General features: G+C 35.7%; 3 protein-coding genes across 3 annotated transcripts in view; all 3 read right to left on the minus strand.

Moving 5' to 3' along the window:
* Positions 1-985: 985 nt before the first annotated feature.
* Positions 986-5,349, minus strand: LOC136810704 (aquaporin-9-like). The gene is made up of 7 exons (XM_067067295.1): positions 5,243-5,349; positions 4,698-4,783; positions 3,668-3,794; positions 2,927-3,064; positions 2,332-2,450; positions 1,496-1,713; positions 986-1,228 (listed from the first exon to the last, which is right to left on the minus strand). The coding sequence occupies exons 2-7, from the start codon at positions 4,776-4,778 to the stop codon at positions 1,024-1,026; spliced, it is 888 nt and encodes a 295-aa protein (XP_066923396.1). The 5' UTR covers positions 4,779-4,783; positions 5,243-5,349; the 3' UTR covers positions 986-1,023.
* Positions 5,350-7,991: 2,642 nt separating this feature from the next.
* The window catches only part of LOC136810705 (mucin-5AC-like), a 31,672-nt gene continuing 22,180 nt past the window's right edge, over positions 7,992-17,483 (minus strand). Inside the window, exons 22-25 of the mRNA XM_067067296.1 lie at positions 12,124-12,675; positions 10,078-10,305; positions 8,865-9,062; positions 7,992-8,476 (exon numbers count right to left, since the gene is read on the minus strand). Coding sequence (XP_066923397.1) covers positions 8,243-8,476; positions 8,865-9,062; positions 10,078-10,305; positions 12,124-12,675 — 1,212 coding nt within the window. The 3' untranslated portion in view covers positions 7,992-8,242. The remainder of the gene's footprint in view (positions 8,477-8,864; positions 9,063-10,077; positions 10,306-12,123; positions 12,676-17,483) is intronic.
* LOC136810706 (uncharacterized) lies at positions 13,624-16,155 on the minus strand. Its single transcript, XM_067067297.1, has one exon. The coding sequence runs from the start codon at positions 16,103-16,105 to the stop codon at positions 13,679-13,681; it is 2,427 nt and encodes an 808-aa protein (XP_066923398.1). The 5' UTR covers positions 16,106-16,155; the 3' UTR covers positions 13,624-13,678.

The following is a 17,483-nucleotide window of genomic DNA, read 5'->3' on the forward strand; positions in this document are numbered from 1 at the left end:
AAATAATGAGAGACATATTCTACTAGGAAAAAAACTCCTTAAGTTCTCCTTTTCTCTGTGTTAAAACTCTGTAACAAGACAGGTAAACAAGCGAGAAAGTAAGTTTACTTTTATATCTTTTAACTTTTCGAGTCCTATTAGATTGAATCTTCTCATCCCTTACTCTCCCTTTTATTCCCCAACCTCACCAAACATTCCCATACCCTCCGCCCAATCCCGGAAAAAACCTACCACGCTATAACCCTGCTCACATCCCATATCACTACACACACCCCGTCTAACCCCGAAATCCCCCGTCCCATCTTACTAACCTCTCCCGCCCCATCTTACCACCCTCCCTGTCCCATCTTACTACCCTCCCCCGCGCCATCTTACCACCCTCCCCGCCCCATCTTATCACACTCCCACGCGCCATCTTACCACCCTCCCCCGCCCCATCTTACCACCTTCACCCACCCCATCGTACAACCCTTGATCCTTTCAAAATTAAAACTTGTGGTGCAATTTCCTTTAAATTTATTTATGATATAGATGATAGAAAAATTCCCTCTCGAAATAAATACATTTCAAATGAAACGGGTTTTTAGTATGTTAAATATTCAATATGAAAAAAGAAAAGATTGAAAAAATCCAACCTCGCTCTCTGTGCGTTATCGGCTCTTTATGGTTACTGATAGCGGCAGATAATATTCTCTGGCGGCTTTCAGTAACATAAATAAAGCCTAGGATACACGGGGATGAGGTTGGAAAAAAATCAACAAAATATTGGAATACAGCGTAATGAAAAAGCAGATTTTGTAAACCAATCGAAACTAATCGAGACCATAATCGAGATCAATCGATCAATGAGCCAATCAATCAAACCTGGCGGACTTCACACCGAGCCACTTCCAAATCAACGAAAAGAGATACTTGAAATTTCTTTTTACAAAAGGATTCGATTGTAATTTTTTTGACACAAACTCAAACATAGAACTTGAGTGTATTTCAAATAACAAATTTCGCATCATTTTCATTTCAAATTTACTCTTTAGGGCGTGGTGAACCTTCTTTTGAGTTTGAACCACTGGCGGGTTGGCGTTCAACATCAGCGCCCGCTTCCACCACAGAAGCTTCCTCTTCATCGACTTCATGGTGAATAGCGATTGTCAATTCGTAAGCCAAACCACCCAAAGCACCGCCCACAAGTTGACCGAGAACAGGGTAGATCCACCAGTTATTGTGAGCTCTGTGATATGAAGGAATTTAGTAAAAATATTTAGAAAATTCGATTGCATTTTATTCAATTTCCTTACAGCAGTATACCTAAAACAGATTCTTGTTTAGCTAAAGATACGGAACACTTCAATAATTTCTTGTTTTGTGCAAAAAGTTTAATAAAGAGACAAGTCAAAATGTGCAGAAGAATTTAAGGCCAATAGTCATTTTATATGACCCTGACTCAGGTCAACCAAAGTAAGAGATACTGCTCTTTATAAATTGTATGAATACTTACGAGAAAGGCGTTCCACCCCATCCAGCAATAGCGGTAAAGATTCTTGGTCCCAAATCTCTTGCAGGGTTCAATCCAAATCCAGCGTTGATACCAAAAGTTGTTCCCATGGTGAGGACGATCAAACCAATTAAAAATGGCGCAATGTTGCTACCAACACCAATGTTTTTCGAATCCAAAAGGGCGAAAATGGTTCCCACGAATAAAGCGGTCCCCAAAACCTTTGAAAGGAAAGAAATGTGAATGTAATGAAAGTTATTACGTAACTAATAATTCTTCTTGTTCCTTGAGAAAGTCATGAATATTTCACACTTTTTCATGATGTGCACCACTGCAATGTCTTCTGACATTACATCAAGGACCCAACAGCTGATGGTTGTAAATGACGTAAAACCTGTCAATATGTCTGTTGGGGCCGTGATATAATGTTGGAAGACATTTTAGTTGTACATACATACCCAGCCGGCACACAACGTTGTTTTAACGTTCATCTAACGTTATATGGACGTTGTGAACGTTAGGTAAACGTTAAAACAACGTTGTGTGCCAGCTGGGTATCATGAATAAAAGTTGAACTCTCGATAACTTTAGAAATTACTGACTCCCCATCGGCGTTAGAGTTATATTTGTATTGATTAGTCAATAAACTTAAAGGCCGGTCTCTACTTACACGCGCTTCGATCGCACTTTTTCGAGCAATGCTTCCACCTTATTTATATTGGTCAAAAGAAAAATGAAGAAGTTATTTAATTTACTTCCAACAAAAATTTGTTTTCGGTGCATGAAAAGACTGACTTTTAATGATTTTCAATATTCTCAAAAGCTAAACGGATGCTTACTTGATCAGCGAAACCAGTCCAGTTAGAGACGTGATCAGGTGGGTAGGTGGACCAGATTCCAGCTGTTCCGTTAGCTCCAGAAGTCAAACGTTCCGAACCAGAAAATTCAACCAAATAATCTAAAAGAATAATGAAGTAAGAATTGATGTTTGCCGAGGTTCGATTAAAACTTATTACACGCTTTTTTTATAATAATATACTTATAAGAATGTTTATTGGCCAAAAAATTAAGAATATGGTAAGAATATCACCATCATGGAAATTGGTAACTGAACCTAAGAATGCCAATTTTAGAGCATTTTACGATTAAATTGCCACTTATTACCCAGCAATGCTTAAAGGTTCGACAAAAATGCCAAATTTTCACTTGAGGTATTGTATCACATGGATTTTGGCTTAGATTGGATCCTAACCTAAGAATACTGTAAGAATATTTCAGGATGATTTTCCCCAATGATGAATTGAAAAAAACACCATTCTTATAAAAAAAGCGTGTACTTTCTTTTGTGTTTTGTTGAGATTGAAGGCCAAGTAATAGTATCAAGAGAAATATATAGCTTTGTTAAAAATCTTCGCTAATTAAAAACCTTCATACCATGGTAAACACCAAAAGCAAGGGCGGAACCAATGATAGCGCCCAACATTTGGGCAATCCAGTATACTGGAACTTTGTGCCATTTGAAACGCCCACAAACAGCAAGGGCGAAAGAAACGGCTGGGTTGATGTGCCCACCTGAATAAAATGAAAACGATAAAATTCTCAGTGAATTTAATCTATGAGAACTAAAATAAATTTATCTTTTCTTGGCGTTTCTGCTAAGGCTTCACACCAAAAAAATCAAATTTGCTAACACCTTATTTCCAGTAGTCCACAAAAATGCAATTTCCAGAAAAGTGATGTTAAAGGTTTTATTTTTACATAAGTGTTCCTGTTTCATATCAGACACATATTTAATATCAGGACAGTGTCTGCTTTCCTTATGCTGATATAAGCAAAGAAATGTTTTAATTTCCTTTTTCTGACTAATCTTGCTCCACATTCGTGTCAATTCCATATCAAAAAGCTTGTAAAATCACTCTTATTTAAAAACAAGAAATCTAGCGTAATTAACTCCATCATTATTTGACCAAAGACAATATGGCTCCAAATTAAAAGCTTTCCGTATATAATGACATTCTCTAGTTCTCAAAATTTCAAAAATACAGTTTGATAGGAGGGCATATTCTTAATAACATAGAAAAATCCGCTCTCTTACATGAATTTTGCACCTCTTCTACGCTTCTCTTCCGTAGTAAACATGAACGTGTCCGATAAAAGGAACTCCCAGACGCTTACCTGAGATGCCACCGGACCAGTAGATACCAAAAGCGACGCCAAGACCCCATCCCCAATTGACGGACCAATATCCTCCGAAGTCTTGTTTAGCCAATACAAATTGTGCGACACTACCTACTCCGAAAGTCTGCAAAGAAAAGAAAATCATGCTTTCGTTTTTTAATACGACCGTCGATAACATGTAGCTTAGATAACGTGTCGAAAGTATTCGGAATGTTACATATTTTCATATGATGGGCATATGAGGCTTAAGCTTCAAGTTTTTCTTATACCTTTATTACTTCCTTGCGTGTTTAAAATGCTGAAGGACCGAATTCTCAACAATCCAAAAAAGGCTCATGAAAAGTAACGGCAAGACTAGATTACAGTCAACTCTCTATAATTCGAACTAAAAGTATTGGTTCCCTTAGCAAAAAAATTAATAAGACACTAACAAACTTTCTGTAATTCGAATCCTTTTCGAAGACAATTCTTAGTCCATTGAAGGTCCGAATTAGAAAGAACATTCTACCAGTATCGAATGATTCGAATGTCTGAACTGGGTGACTCCCTCACTAAAGACCGTTCCATCAATATGCCAAAAACATTTTGTTCAACCACCTTCACTTCAAGATAGGCCACCATAGAATGAACTTCCTTTTATAGGATGAGCCATATTCATGTGGCTTTCAGCCTTGCACTCCATCGCAGAGGCTAATCAATTTTAATGACTTTTTGGACTAATGACCAAGTTAAAAATGTTTAATTTTTTTATATTTGAGTATTAAAAAGGCATGCATTCAAATAATAAAGGTTTAAAATTTTTCTCTGGGCTAGTTAGTAAAATATCTCAAATAGGCTCTGTGATGGAGTGCAAGGCTGAAAGCCACATGAATATGGTTCATTCTATGGTGGCCTATCTTGAAGTGAAGGTGGTTGAACAAAATGTTTTTGGCATATTGATGGAACTGACAGATACAGACTTTTAACATCATTGACACCCAGTGAGCTCGAACTCGGAAGTTTATGATAAATTATGTATTATACTTACACAAAGAACGAGTGTTCCCATAAATTCAGCCAAGGCTTCTCGACACAACTGAGGTGTCTTCATACCCCGTAATTTGTCCATACCCCCTGAAAAATCAAAATAAAATATTAGGTGTTTAAATATCTGGGAATGTTTATTGAGTAAATGAGATACTATGTGAACAGGCCGGGCGGAAGTGGGGAGACTTCAGCCTCCCCACTTTTGAGCAAATGAGATTTTTTCTCAAATTCCTAGCGAATTTTATCACATTTTTAGCCTTTAGCCTCTCACCACTTTAACAGTTGTTCCTTCCCGCCTGGTGAACCTTTACTACATAACTTATTAGTTTGAGAAGTTTGGGAGATTAAAAAGTCGAGTTGCAGACTTTGAACAAATGCTATTAGCAAAATAATTTTTTTTTTAGCAAAACAGAAAGAGAGATCTCATCAGAAATTGGATAGCTAAAACTACCTCAAAAAATTCAAAAATTAAAAGTTGACATGAAAATTGATCCCTCAAACTAGAATAAACAAACAACAAAACAAACAAAAATAAACAAAATATACCTGAAAATTTTTATCACGAAAAAAATATTCAGTAGTTCCAGACAGTATTTTTGCAAAAGTTGAAATGAAAAAGCTGAGCTGAGGCGTGGTTACTCGAGCGTGCAAAACAATATACATTTAATCAACGAAGCGTGGAGGAAGAACAGTGTGTTTTAAAAAATGAATAAGGCCCTATTCACATTTTCGCTGAAATAATCTTCGTATGGATTCGATGCCAATTAAGTTTTTAGCCTGATTAAAGATACAAGAGTTCGTGAAAAAATACAATAGGGTCTTAAATGAAGGATGAAGGTTAATCAATATGAATGATTGCAAAAACAGAAAAAAACTAAAAGAGTGTAGTGTAAACAGACCTTTTCCAATTTTCGAACGTCAGTGTATTGAAGGTTAATCATGCTCAATAATCAATTGTTCATTGTTTGCGAAAACTATTGTTTAAATAGTTTTGAATGGTAAAAAAAACGTAGTAAATTAAGGAACTTAGTTGCAGCTCCATTCAAATGCACAATTCATAGAGTTTTCAACTGATCCAATAGCAAAACTTTAGATTTTTCGTAAAATAAAATAAAAACACCCCTATGAAAGCTTTCGAAATGAGAACGACCGTGTACACTTTTTTATTTGAACAATTTTATAAGAACAATGAGGCTCAAAATCGCCAAAAAGTAACAACAATTTTAGAACAATGTTGAGCCTGATTTCCTAAATTTCAAGCAATTTAAGGATCAAAGTAGTAAAAATTGGCCTAAAATTTAGCTTTATTAATAAGGTTAGAACAATTTGAGGCTCAAAGTGCCAAAAAAGTACGAGCAGCCGAGCCTAAAAAATCTATTGGTTCTTATAAAGAATTTAATTTAAGAACAAAGTAGTTTAGGATTTTCGCCTGATTTTTGCTACTTTAACCTTCAAAATCTCAACGCTTTCATGCTGGAGGTTGTTCTAAATTATTCTTAATTTCAGATGATTTAGAGCCTCATTTTGTTATAAAATTGTTCTGAAAATACTTTGATTACCTTGATCTTTATTCAAAATTCAGAAAATCAATCAAAAATCAATCTGTATAATTATAGTAATTTAGATTAGGTTGGTACGAGAATTAACGTCAAGCCCGAAGGGCTTGACTCGAGACTCCTGGTTTGGAAATAAAACCACTAATTTCCCATTCAGAACATCCGCGCGTTGTTTTCACACAAACGCAGGATTGAAATATCGCACTTTCACTCGTACAATATATCCCATATATGGGATGTATTTTTCTCGCTCAGAGTTTTCGGTATTTTATGACGAAATATGACGAAAATTCTGAACTCGAAAAATATATCCCATATTGTACTCTCTACCGTGTGATAACTATTACTTAAACAGACAGATGTAAAAATACCGCAAAAATAACTGTTATCAATTCTAAAAGATAGATACCTCTGATATTTTCAACTTTTTGAGCTAGTCACCAACCTCCCTCATCTTTGAAAATTTTGAACTGAATGAAAAAGAAAAAGTGACTTTAAAAACAAGAGGAGGAGAACTTATACCTGGACTGGAGTAAAGAAATTATTACAATCTACAATTTCTAAAAGAATAAAAGAACATCGTTGGGATTGGGTTAATTAGGATTTGCTCCAAAACAATACACCAAATAAGTAGATTTAAAATCTAGAAGTACATGAAATAAATATACTTTCTTACCAACCTCATGGGAACGATGACAGATTTTTGGTAAAACAGCGGTACAGAGATAGCTTCCTTTTTTTGCACACTCCCTATCTGTGCTGCTTTCACAATCCAACCAAGATGATAAGACAAAAATCACGAATAAATATACGTATACATATTTTTTGATAAGCAAGTTTCTACAGGTTCGCATTATGCTTAGCGTTCTATCTAATAGAGCCATTGTTTGGTTACCAAAAACTGAGCCTGTATATGCTTATAAACGTTATGCTTATAGAAAATTTATTAGAAGTTTAGTTCATGGAACTGATTTCACACAGCCGTTCGAAAAAAATGTCAGAATTCTAAACAATTATATCTTTTTTACCTTTGGCCAAAATTTCAGACTGAAGACGTTTTTAAACTTTTTTAAGGGTGAGCCACGAAGTACAATGCAATAAATTGTTGGATACATCCGACATTGACACGAAAAAATCAACTCATATGACTAGTTTCAGCTTCTTTGAGAAAATATCATAACATACAATAGCGAACTTACCATTTGATAATGATTCGGTAGATTTTCAGATTGTTGTAACATCTCCCCCTGGTTCGTATGTACATGTTTACAAATAAACACGTGTACTTTGATGAAATACAGGGGGTTTAGTCGAAGAAAGAATCCTATATATAGCAATTATTTGTTAAAAACACATGATAGTCACAATCAAAAAATTAACGCTCGAAAAGTTTTTGGAAAACTGGAAAGCAGCCGTTGCCGAAAATATCTATAAAGAGTCTTCTTCTCCAAAGGACTTGAACTTAAAGTTTGGCAAAGGAGAAATTTAAGGGACAGTCGATGCTCTTTAATTCGATTTTCAAGGGAATAGAATTTTCGTCAAATAAGGGAGCGCATCAAATAGTAGAATGTCGTTTATGAGAGTTTCTTGTTGACGATGACTTTAATATCCATCGAATGATGGAGCGTATCGAATAGAAGAACGTCAGATTAGAGAGCGGCAACTGTATGTGGACACGTACCACAACTGGCAACAATATTGTGATGTCGAAAGAGCAAAGAATTGACAGCTTAGTAGAATAAATTCATAATTTCAATATTTTATTTAATAGTTTATAATAATATGTGACAATTTTCAGTACTTTAAATTCTCTAAAAAATCAAAAGTTAAAGTGATTTGTAAGAAAAAAGTAAAGACGAAGAAAGAAGAAGAAAGAAGGGAAATCGAAAGTGAAAGTGTTTCATAGAGTGATTGAGAAAAAGATAAAATCAGTCATTATCATTACATTCATTCATAAACAAGAAAAAAAAGCAACAAAAACATATTCCGTTTACGATGATTTCGTATTCCGTTTAAGCGTTTCCAACTCGCTCGCCATGTTCTTTCTGATGACGTCATTTAAGCGCGCTTCCAGTAACTTCGCTTCACGCCGCGCGGACTCCACTTGACGTTCGAGATCAGTGGTATCAACCAGATCTGGATCATCAAGGTCACTGTTGGCGATTTTGCCAGGCGTCAACAACAAATTGATTTTCTCCAAGTCAGATAACGATAGAGAAGACTCCTTAAAGAAAAGAAATCAAGTGGTAAATTCATTTCACTATCTTCCCGTCCAAGACAATTTCGAGCACAGTGCTTCATTCAATTGATGAAAGATATTGATTTTCCTACTATTCATGATATGCACCTTTGCAATGTCTTCTACGGGCCCAACAGCTAATTGGTTGCAAGTGACGTATTAATAGATTTTACGTCACTTACAACCAATCAGCTGTTGGGTCCGTGATGTAATATCAAAGGACATAACAATGGTGCATATCATGAATACAATTCTAATTTGATTAATGCGCCAGTGATATTTTTCTAACTTCGTTTGTTTTCACCGCATTTGTACAAAACCACCAAGAAACGAAACTGAAATAGAGATTAAGTCAGACAAATAGGAATATTACCTTGCATTTCTCGAGAGCACTTTTGAGGTCTTTGGAGATTTGTTCTGTGTTCAATTTGATGGCTTCTGTTTCGAAGAGAACATTCTTCAGCAATTTTTCAGTGGATTCGGTCAATCGGCTGACGGCAATATCGTGTTCGTGTGATGCTGGTAGTTGTTGTTGTTGTTGCACGTTGAATGATGAACTCCCTGCTACTGCCTGTAAAAAGAACAATATATTTTTAGTTGAGAAAAATTTAATCACAGATAATTATTCTGCAATTTCACGATGGACGTCATTGCTCAGATCCTCTTTCGCGCTGTAAGTAGAATAACCCCAATTCTATTCATCCCTAAACATATTCACCCAGTTATCTAAGTTTAAAAGATTCACTACCTTTGTTATTTTCAGTGTCTCCGAAGGTAGATGTTACTCTAACAATGTGAGGACTTTATTTCATTAATCTTCCTTAGATAAAATGGAGGTGATGTTCCCCTAGTTTAAGCCAATTTTCTCCTAATGTTTCTCTTTAGTCTGGCAGAGACTCTTATATTATTGTTTTATGTTAATTATTTATTTTATATTTAACGTTGGTAGCATAAAGGTACAAAATAAAAATAAAAAAGGTACAAAAAGACTAATTAAGACCAACAAGTCAATCTAATATCTACGAGATAGCAAAAATAGTCAACTCTTTCTAATTCGAACTAAACTATTAGTCCGTCCCCTCCAGCTAGAAAATGGTTTAAATTTCTCTCTGTAATTCCAATTTTTCTCCTAATTCGAATAAAATTCCTTTGAAGATCAAATTAGAGAGAGAGTGAACTGTAATTAAATTAATGCAATGTAATATAAAACGATTTTGAGTAAACCAGCTTAAGCGACACACTTCTTGGAGTGAGGTGTTTTAACCAAAAGACATTTAAGTGCTGGGCTGGTAATTCAGAACGAGGCAAGGCATTTCTACAAGTTCAAACAGACAGTTTAACATCTGACCTATATTCTATAAACACAGAAGAAAATTCAATCATTTCAAAACTAGAAAATTGAGAGAAAAAATAACTTTTCGTTCATCAAAGTATTACAGAAAAAGTAGACCTAGCGCTTTCGCTAATGAGGAGTGCTACCATTACCACTTAAAAAAACTCAGATCAAAAGATTTTACTTGGCCGAGATTGAGAAACTTTGTCCAGTGTATATTTTTATAATATGGGTTTAACCAACAAAATTCTACCTGAGCGGCGCCACCAATCTCCACCTTCATAACGCCACGAAAATGATCCTTGTTCTTCTCCTGAGAAGTGTTGTCAGTACTTTTCCTCTGCGAAGGAGGAGACACTGAATTCGATTTGTTCTTTTTCTTGTTTTTCTTCTTCGTTGGGCGTTCGTCGTCAACGATGGCGGTGCTTTCTAAGGGTGGTGGGCGGTCTAAAGTGACGCTTGTTGCAAAACCAACAACAACCTAAATGAAATGATACAAAATGATTTCAAGTCACCAAGTTGCCATGACGCATAAAAAGCTAACAGCGTTCTTTTTTTTTAGTTGTGTTAGTTTGAAGAAAGGTTGTACTTCTCAGTAATTAACAATCTTGAAACGCTTTTAAATTTTTCTCAATCGTTCGAGATCTGAAACTATACTAAGTTAAGCATTATTTAGGAAATATGTTTACTCTCAGGTGCCTAATTAACATGGGGGTGGGGTTTTTTCAGAATTTTAATGAACGTCTTAATAAGCGTACCCCTAATCACAGGAAAATTTTTTTGATTCCCTTGGCTATGGAAATGTATATTTCCAGATCTGGAAATCTAGATTTTTCCCTAACCAATCCCTAACTAGGGAAGGTGCAACAGCTCCCTAGTTATGGAAATGAAATTTCCCGATCTTATGACTACCTAGGGATGTTGAATTTCCCTATTATTGAAAAGTGCTTTTCTTGAGCGAACCCCAATAAAACCTCATAGGGTTACCCATATTCACGAATTAAATCCTGATTTATAGAAAGCTGGTAAAATAATTAAATGTATTCGATCATTCTGTGAGCATTGGTTCGATAGCTTTCATTCGTTCTGACATGTACTTGCGCTACTTTGAGAATCTCGGCACTTTTGTCACAACAGTGGAGCTGCACTAGAGAGCCAACTTAATGACCTCAAACCCGTCTCACCGATCCACTGAGCCCTTGCGACCCAAGTCCATTGCGAACGAATGAGGCCGCCCTGGCGGGACGCCTCACCTTTAGCGTTGTGTTACACACTGATCAAATACACCCTTATAATGGTTTGCTTTACATACGACTCGAACACTTTTGAGTGAAAAATCACTTGTGGTTTTTTCTCACGCATGCGTAATACAAGATAGGGAAAACAATTTTCCCTAACCTAAAAAAAAATTTCCCGAACTTAGGCTCTAATTTCTGACAGTTTAAAATTTTTGATTGAATTGTCTTATTTGACGGTTTGAAAAATAAGTTCTGATTTAATTAATTGTTTAAAGGATACACTCAAATTAAAGAGTTTGGGAAATCGAATTTCCCAATCTGGGACATTTTATTTCCCTAATTCAAGAAATCACATTTCCCGATCCAGAGAAAGAATAAAATAAGGCAAGCAAGGTCACAATTCGTGATATTTCCTTTCCCTAGCTTGTAGAAAGTAATCATTTCCAAAACTCGTGATCTCTCTTTTCCCGACTCATCCATAATCAGTTTAGAAAAACTTGGGATTTTTAATTTTCCGATGCAATTCTGAATGGGAACCTAGAATGTTAAAAATATTAGTTTTCCACATGTGGAAGTCCGTTTTCATTAACACATTGGTAATACACTTCCAGCATGGGAAAATGGGTTTCCCTAGTTTCCTTACTTTCCCGAACTTAGAATTCTACACTAATGTGATCGAATAAAAAACCACATCTGAAAATGAACAATCCCTAGGCTAGTGAATCAATAATTTTTTTCCTGTGAATTATTGGAAGCAAGAAGATGCACATATTTTGAGTGTAACAAAACATAGGCTGCATGCATCCCCAAATGCATCCCCAAATTAGTTTTGATATATCAAAACTTATCAGAGGGGACGTGTGCAGCCTAAACAAAACAATAAGACTAAATGTGTTAGAGTCTAGCAGTCTATCTAAAAAATACTTGATAAAAAGAAATTTCTGAATTTTAACGTGGGGTCCTAATAAGGTCCGTAGGGGACGTTCATTAGGCACCTGAGAGTGAGAAAACAAAGAAAATGCTTTGTTAAAGCGAATAAAAAGCCTTATAAATAGACCTACCTCTGAAACAAGTCCGGGTTGCTCTTTTCCTTTTCTCTTCTTTTTCTTGCTTTTGCTAGACGGGTTACCAGACACTTGAGCAGCGACTGGAGGATAATCTACTATGCTATTACTCACTATGTTCGCTGTAAGGTTCACATTGACGTTCGAAGGAAGATCTGCACTAAAGTCGTCTAATTCGCTCACTCTTGATCCTGTATGCAAGTTCGCATCTACCGTTTGCTGATTTTGAGTATTAGCACGTGTTGTTGATGAGTTATGAACGGTTGTGAAACCATCGTTTGGTGGATTGCATTTAAGCGGTTTGACATGAGCTGTTGGCTTCTTGACAGCATTCTTTTGTTGGTTACCAAATATGGGAGACGGTTTTTGTGGTTTCTGTGACGTATTATCTTTGGTGTCTTTGGTGTTAACTGTACATGGTTCCATCATGTCGCGTGATGTTGGTGATTTGCCATATTGGTTGCCACTGACAACGGAATTCCATGACATCAGATGTGATTGTTGGTTATTCTGAGGTGGAGTGGCCGGCAAACTGGCTGAACTCAATGCCTATGTAGAGAGAGGAAAAAATGCAAAAATTAAAGTATTGAGAATTTCCAGTCAATTTCCAGGAGCAATCTTTATAATCGGTCGGTTTTCATGAATAATTCTTATTCTAATTGTACGTTTTACATTACAATGAATTGCATGTTTTCATCCTTTGAGGAACTAGTTGCTACTTTTTAACACGGAAAAATTATAAGCTTAGACTGAGAATTTACTCGCTATACGATCGTTTTCAAAAAATTTTGACGACTGTATTTAGACAGGGTAACTATCCGGTTCTGACGTGAAAATCTTTTTTATAAGAACAATTTTTAATAAAACAATGAGGCTCAATTTCGCCAAAAAATAAGAAAAATGTTAAGCCTGGAATTAATCAATCTAGGGTTTAAAGTAGTAAGAATTGGGTATAAAGCTCAAAATACTTCAATTTCACTCCATAGATAAGAACAGGATAAGAACAATTTATTCTTATAAAAGACAGATGGGTGTTTGTGAATAACGAATGTTTGATAATTTTTATGTACATTAAGTTCGGAGAATCAGTTATCAAATGTTTTATTTTTACATAAGTGTTGAACCCGTTTCATATCAGACTCATATTTCATATCAGTACAGTGTCTACCTCTTTCTGACCAATCTTGCTCCACATCCGTGTCAATCCAGTGTGAAAAAGCTTGTGGATTAAAATTGATGAGTAAACAAACGATATCACTCTTATTTAAAAACAAAACCTTTAAATGAGATTTTGATTCTGAAGGTTGATACAATACAGAACGGATAAGAAAAACATAAAGTATAAAAATTCATGATGGCAGACAACAAAACAATTTTGGAAAATTTATATTTTCAAATAGGCTAAAAAATCCCTAGAAAAATGATTTGCTTAAAATAGAAATCAAGTACATCATCATTTCATAGAATTTCTGATATATTCAAGAACCGATATTTTTTCCAGTTTGCTTTCAAGTATAGATGGCCAACCTTGGCAATATAAACCAAGTCTACTCTATAGTTCATTGTTAACTCGGTTACCAATATGTAAAAACTGTTTATCAAATTTCAATTTCCTTCGCATATTGAACGCGATTACAGTGTTCCGTTCTGGTCTGTAAATTATCACATACATTTTGTAAACATAAATCAAGACGAAGTTCAATAAGTTAAGTCCCAATATACTGAAAAAAATTAGGGTATTTTTCTTGGAAGGGCTTTGTGGGACATAATACAGACCAGAAACAATGGCCAGTAAAATGACAGACACAAAAGATGAGTATATTGAATGATTCGTCTCCTTGAAATGAGATGGTAAATGTCGTGCCTTGAACGCTTGTACGCCATTGGCTATTATAATAAACATGGCGTATATAAGCTGGATGACGTAATGATCGTTATTACGACACGTGATCTCTCTGACGTAATCATCATCATCTTTCCGATATAAAGAAATGATCTCAATTTTCGCATTGTAATTTATAATGAATAGAAGACAGATATCGAGCGAGGTTAAGGCAAATATTACAATCCAATCTATGAGCCCGATAACCCGTTTTTGGTTTCCCGCATGTCTCCTTTTTAACCCAAAAATGACGTACAATTTTTGCGTTTTTGCGATATTGACAGAGAAGGTGATTGTTATGAAGACCCCGATAATTATGGGCGTTATTGTACAGCTTTGGGCGGTAGGCGGTGTTAGAACGAGATATAGAGCTGTTCCTGTGAGGATGAAATGAGAAATCAGTTGAAGGGCGGTCATTTGACGGTTGGCGTGGATCACTATGGGCGTATGGAGGTGTTTCAAAAAGAATGCCATTGTAATAAGCATAGCAAGACTTATTAAAGAGATGAAAGATACGAGGGCGTAGATAGCATTCGGTGGTAGATATAGATGCACTGTTTTATACGGGTCGTAGCACAAGGTGCGCTGTTCGTTAGTAATTCTATGCTGGTCACATATTTCACAGTTTGTATTCCCTTTAGTTTCTTTATACATATTTTCATCGCACGCCTTACAATGCCAACCGTAGCTTTGCAAGACGTTCGGCTCTTTGAAGTAGCCATGAGAAAGCTCTGTTCCCGCACTACAAACCGTTTTGGTTAAGTTACAAAAGGGTTTTGTACGCTTTAAAGTAGGAGTCGGATTGAAATAGAACTTATTTTCACTACTGAATGTGGCCAGATTTTTCCATTTGGGGTAAGCCCAGACTTTCCATTGGTTGATAAAACTACGAACGATCGACGCATCTTGAAGTAGTTGATTTACAATGAGAAGACGAAAAGGCCGAGGTAACTTGAACCAATGGTCAGCTGTGAGCTGATCACTAACATTGTAGCCAGGCACATACCGTTGTATAAGGTGCCCGTATTGGTCGGTCAGATGTCCGGAAACACTCTCTTGTAACAAGGCGTTGATCCAGTCTTGGTGATCGGGGTCTACAAACTTCTTTTCAATGTCATAAATGCTGCGTAATAAATCGACAATAGCAAAGCCGCCAGGCAGCTCCATTAGGTCTCGGTATTTTGTCGTCAAGAGAAGATTTTCTCTTGTGTACGCACGTTCGACCGGTATCATAAAAAAGACGTTGTTTCGACCACGCTTATACCATTTGTCGATCAAAGGGTGGTTTCGAATTTTCATCATTGATGACCAGTGCCCATAAAAAACTAAGAAACGAAGTTGTGGAAAGTTATAGATTGTGTATAACGTGTTATTGACTTGCGTCGCATTTGACGTATCCATGTAAAACTCCTTCAAACATTTGCTTTGTTGCCGTCCGTCTAGTCTAGCGAAATAACAAAAAGCTGATTCCGGTCGTTCCGAGCATTTGCTCTGCGCTCGTTTCTCGTCACCGTCGAACTCTTTTGAATATAACATAGCTAAGTAGCTAACTCTCCCGTTTGTCATAAGTTCATTTAATATGCTTTGAGTCATTATGGAATGACTGGCTTCATAGCTATATACAAACAACGGATTATACACAAGATGGCTCGGAAACATGGCCGTGGTTGTCAAGGCAATAAGACCAATATTCTCATTATAAAGCAAATAGCTAACAATCCGTGTGAGTTCAAAAGAAAGGTACGTTAACAAGACCGGGATAGCGTTTCTCCGGAATAACCGTGTTCCGTTAGTGTTCAGACATTGTCCGGTCATATCGAGGGTCGGATGTTCTATAAGCTGAAAGATCAGTTCAGTTACGAATTCGTTTGAATTTTGACTGTCCACTAAACACGTTTTTCTGCCTTCAAGCGATAACATATTAGGCCATTCCTGCTTTTTCAGCATCTCACGTCCGTTCAAGTCAGCGTTTTGACAGATATACGTTTCATTGGGTGAACAGTTTGACATGGTGAAAAGTAACATGAAATCGAATCTTGCATATACAGATATTGTTGATGTTAAAGTTATGAGCAATAAAGAAATTATACCCGCCATCACTGGTTATTCTTGTGTTCATTAATAAAACTTGACTAGGTGTATTCGAACGCTTTTGAATTTTCTACCGTTAACATACAGCATAACGTAACAACATGATTTCTATTGGAAAAGCATTGATTTCAAAATTTGTTTTCCTTCAATCTTATATTTCATTGAATGTTTTCTTTTTTGCTGGTAAAAGACTCTTAAAGAGAATTTTATTTGAAAAAGCCAATATATAAGCAAGTATTTAGTGTCTGTTAATGTCTTGATAGCAGTTTCAACAGCCTTTTTCTATAGCGTCCGTTAATAGATTCTTAAAAACAAGAATTTCAGGCTCTTTAGGAGGTAAAATATATTGAAATACACGCTTTTTTTTATAAGAATGGTGTAAATCCATTTCATCATGGATATTCTTAACTTTTTTGGGAAGATCATTCTAAAATATTCTTACAGCATTTTTATTACTTGGGGGTAATTGGCAATTTATAATCTAAAATGCTCTAAAAATGACATTCTTAGCTTGAGTAGCAAAATTCCATGATGGTGAAATTCTTAGCATATTCTTAATTTTTTGGCCATTTTCATCATGGACATTCTTATAAAGTGTATTCTTATTAAAAAAAAGCGTGTAGTGTAACCATTGAAAGGGGAACTTTGAGGGTTCATCATGAAACCCGCCTTCATTTTGTTCAGAGTATGAGTTTTTTTATAAGAACATCCAAAATGTTTGAAGCCTTAGGATGTTCTTAACTTTTTGAGTTTAAAGCTTATAAACTGTTCTTAATATGTTCTTGTTTTGATCATTTTGTCCATTTTCCTAAAACATTGGGTATTTAAGAGTTCACAAAGCCTTGTTCTTATAAAAAAAAACGTGTAGGTTTTCTAGTGACCGTTTTGAGGATTCCTTTGAAAAAGGAAAATTAATATATTAGACTTTCAAAAGAACTGTTTTGACTGTAACGTAAGTGTCTTTCATATTTTATTTGCTTGGAAATTGAAGAAAGAAAACTGTCTGCTGTTCTTTTCAAAAAAATATATTGCTTCACCGTTGAAGTGCAAGTTTCCCCCAGGTCCTGTCTGTTAAAATGGAAGGCAACAACTCCCTCATAAAGAGTAAACTCTCAGAATTTCGTAAAGCTGGGTGTCCACTGAAAAAAAATTAGTTCTGGAATTACAAATCTATTGTTCTTTTTTACGACGAAGTAAAAAATAATAAACGATGTAGAATGAAAACGTCTTCATTTTTCATCGCTAATTTTTTTTTTTGCACTTATCGCAAATAAAACAAAAGGTTTTTTAATAATTCCAGAAATCTGTCTGGATTTATTAAATTCGCGATGAACTTTTTTTTTCCACTGGACACCCTTTCAGCAAAAATAGGAAATTCCTCACA

The sequence above is a fragment of the Clytia hemisphaerica genome, unplaced genomic scaffold, assembly GCF_902728285.1.
Source record: "Clytia hemisphaerica strain Z4C2 unplaced genomic scaffold, Clytia hemisphaerica genome assembly, whole genome shotgun sequence".
Taxonomy (NCBI): domain Eukaryota; kingdom Metazoa; phylum Cnidaria; class Hydrozoa; order Leptothecata; family Clytiidae; genus Clytia; species Clytia hemisphaerica.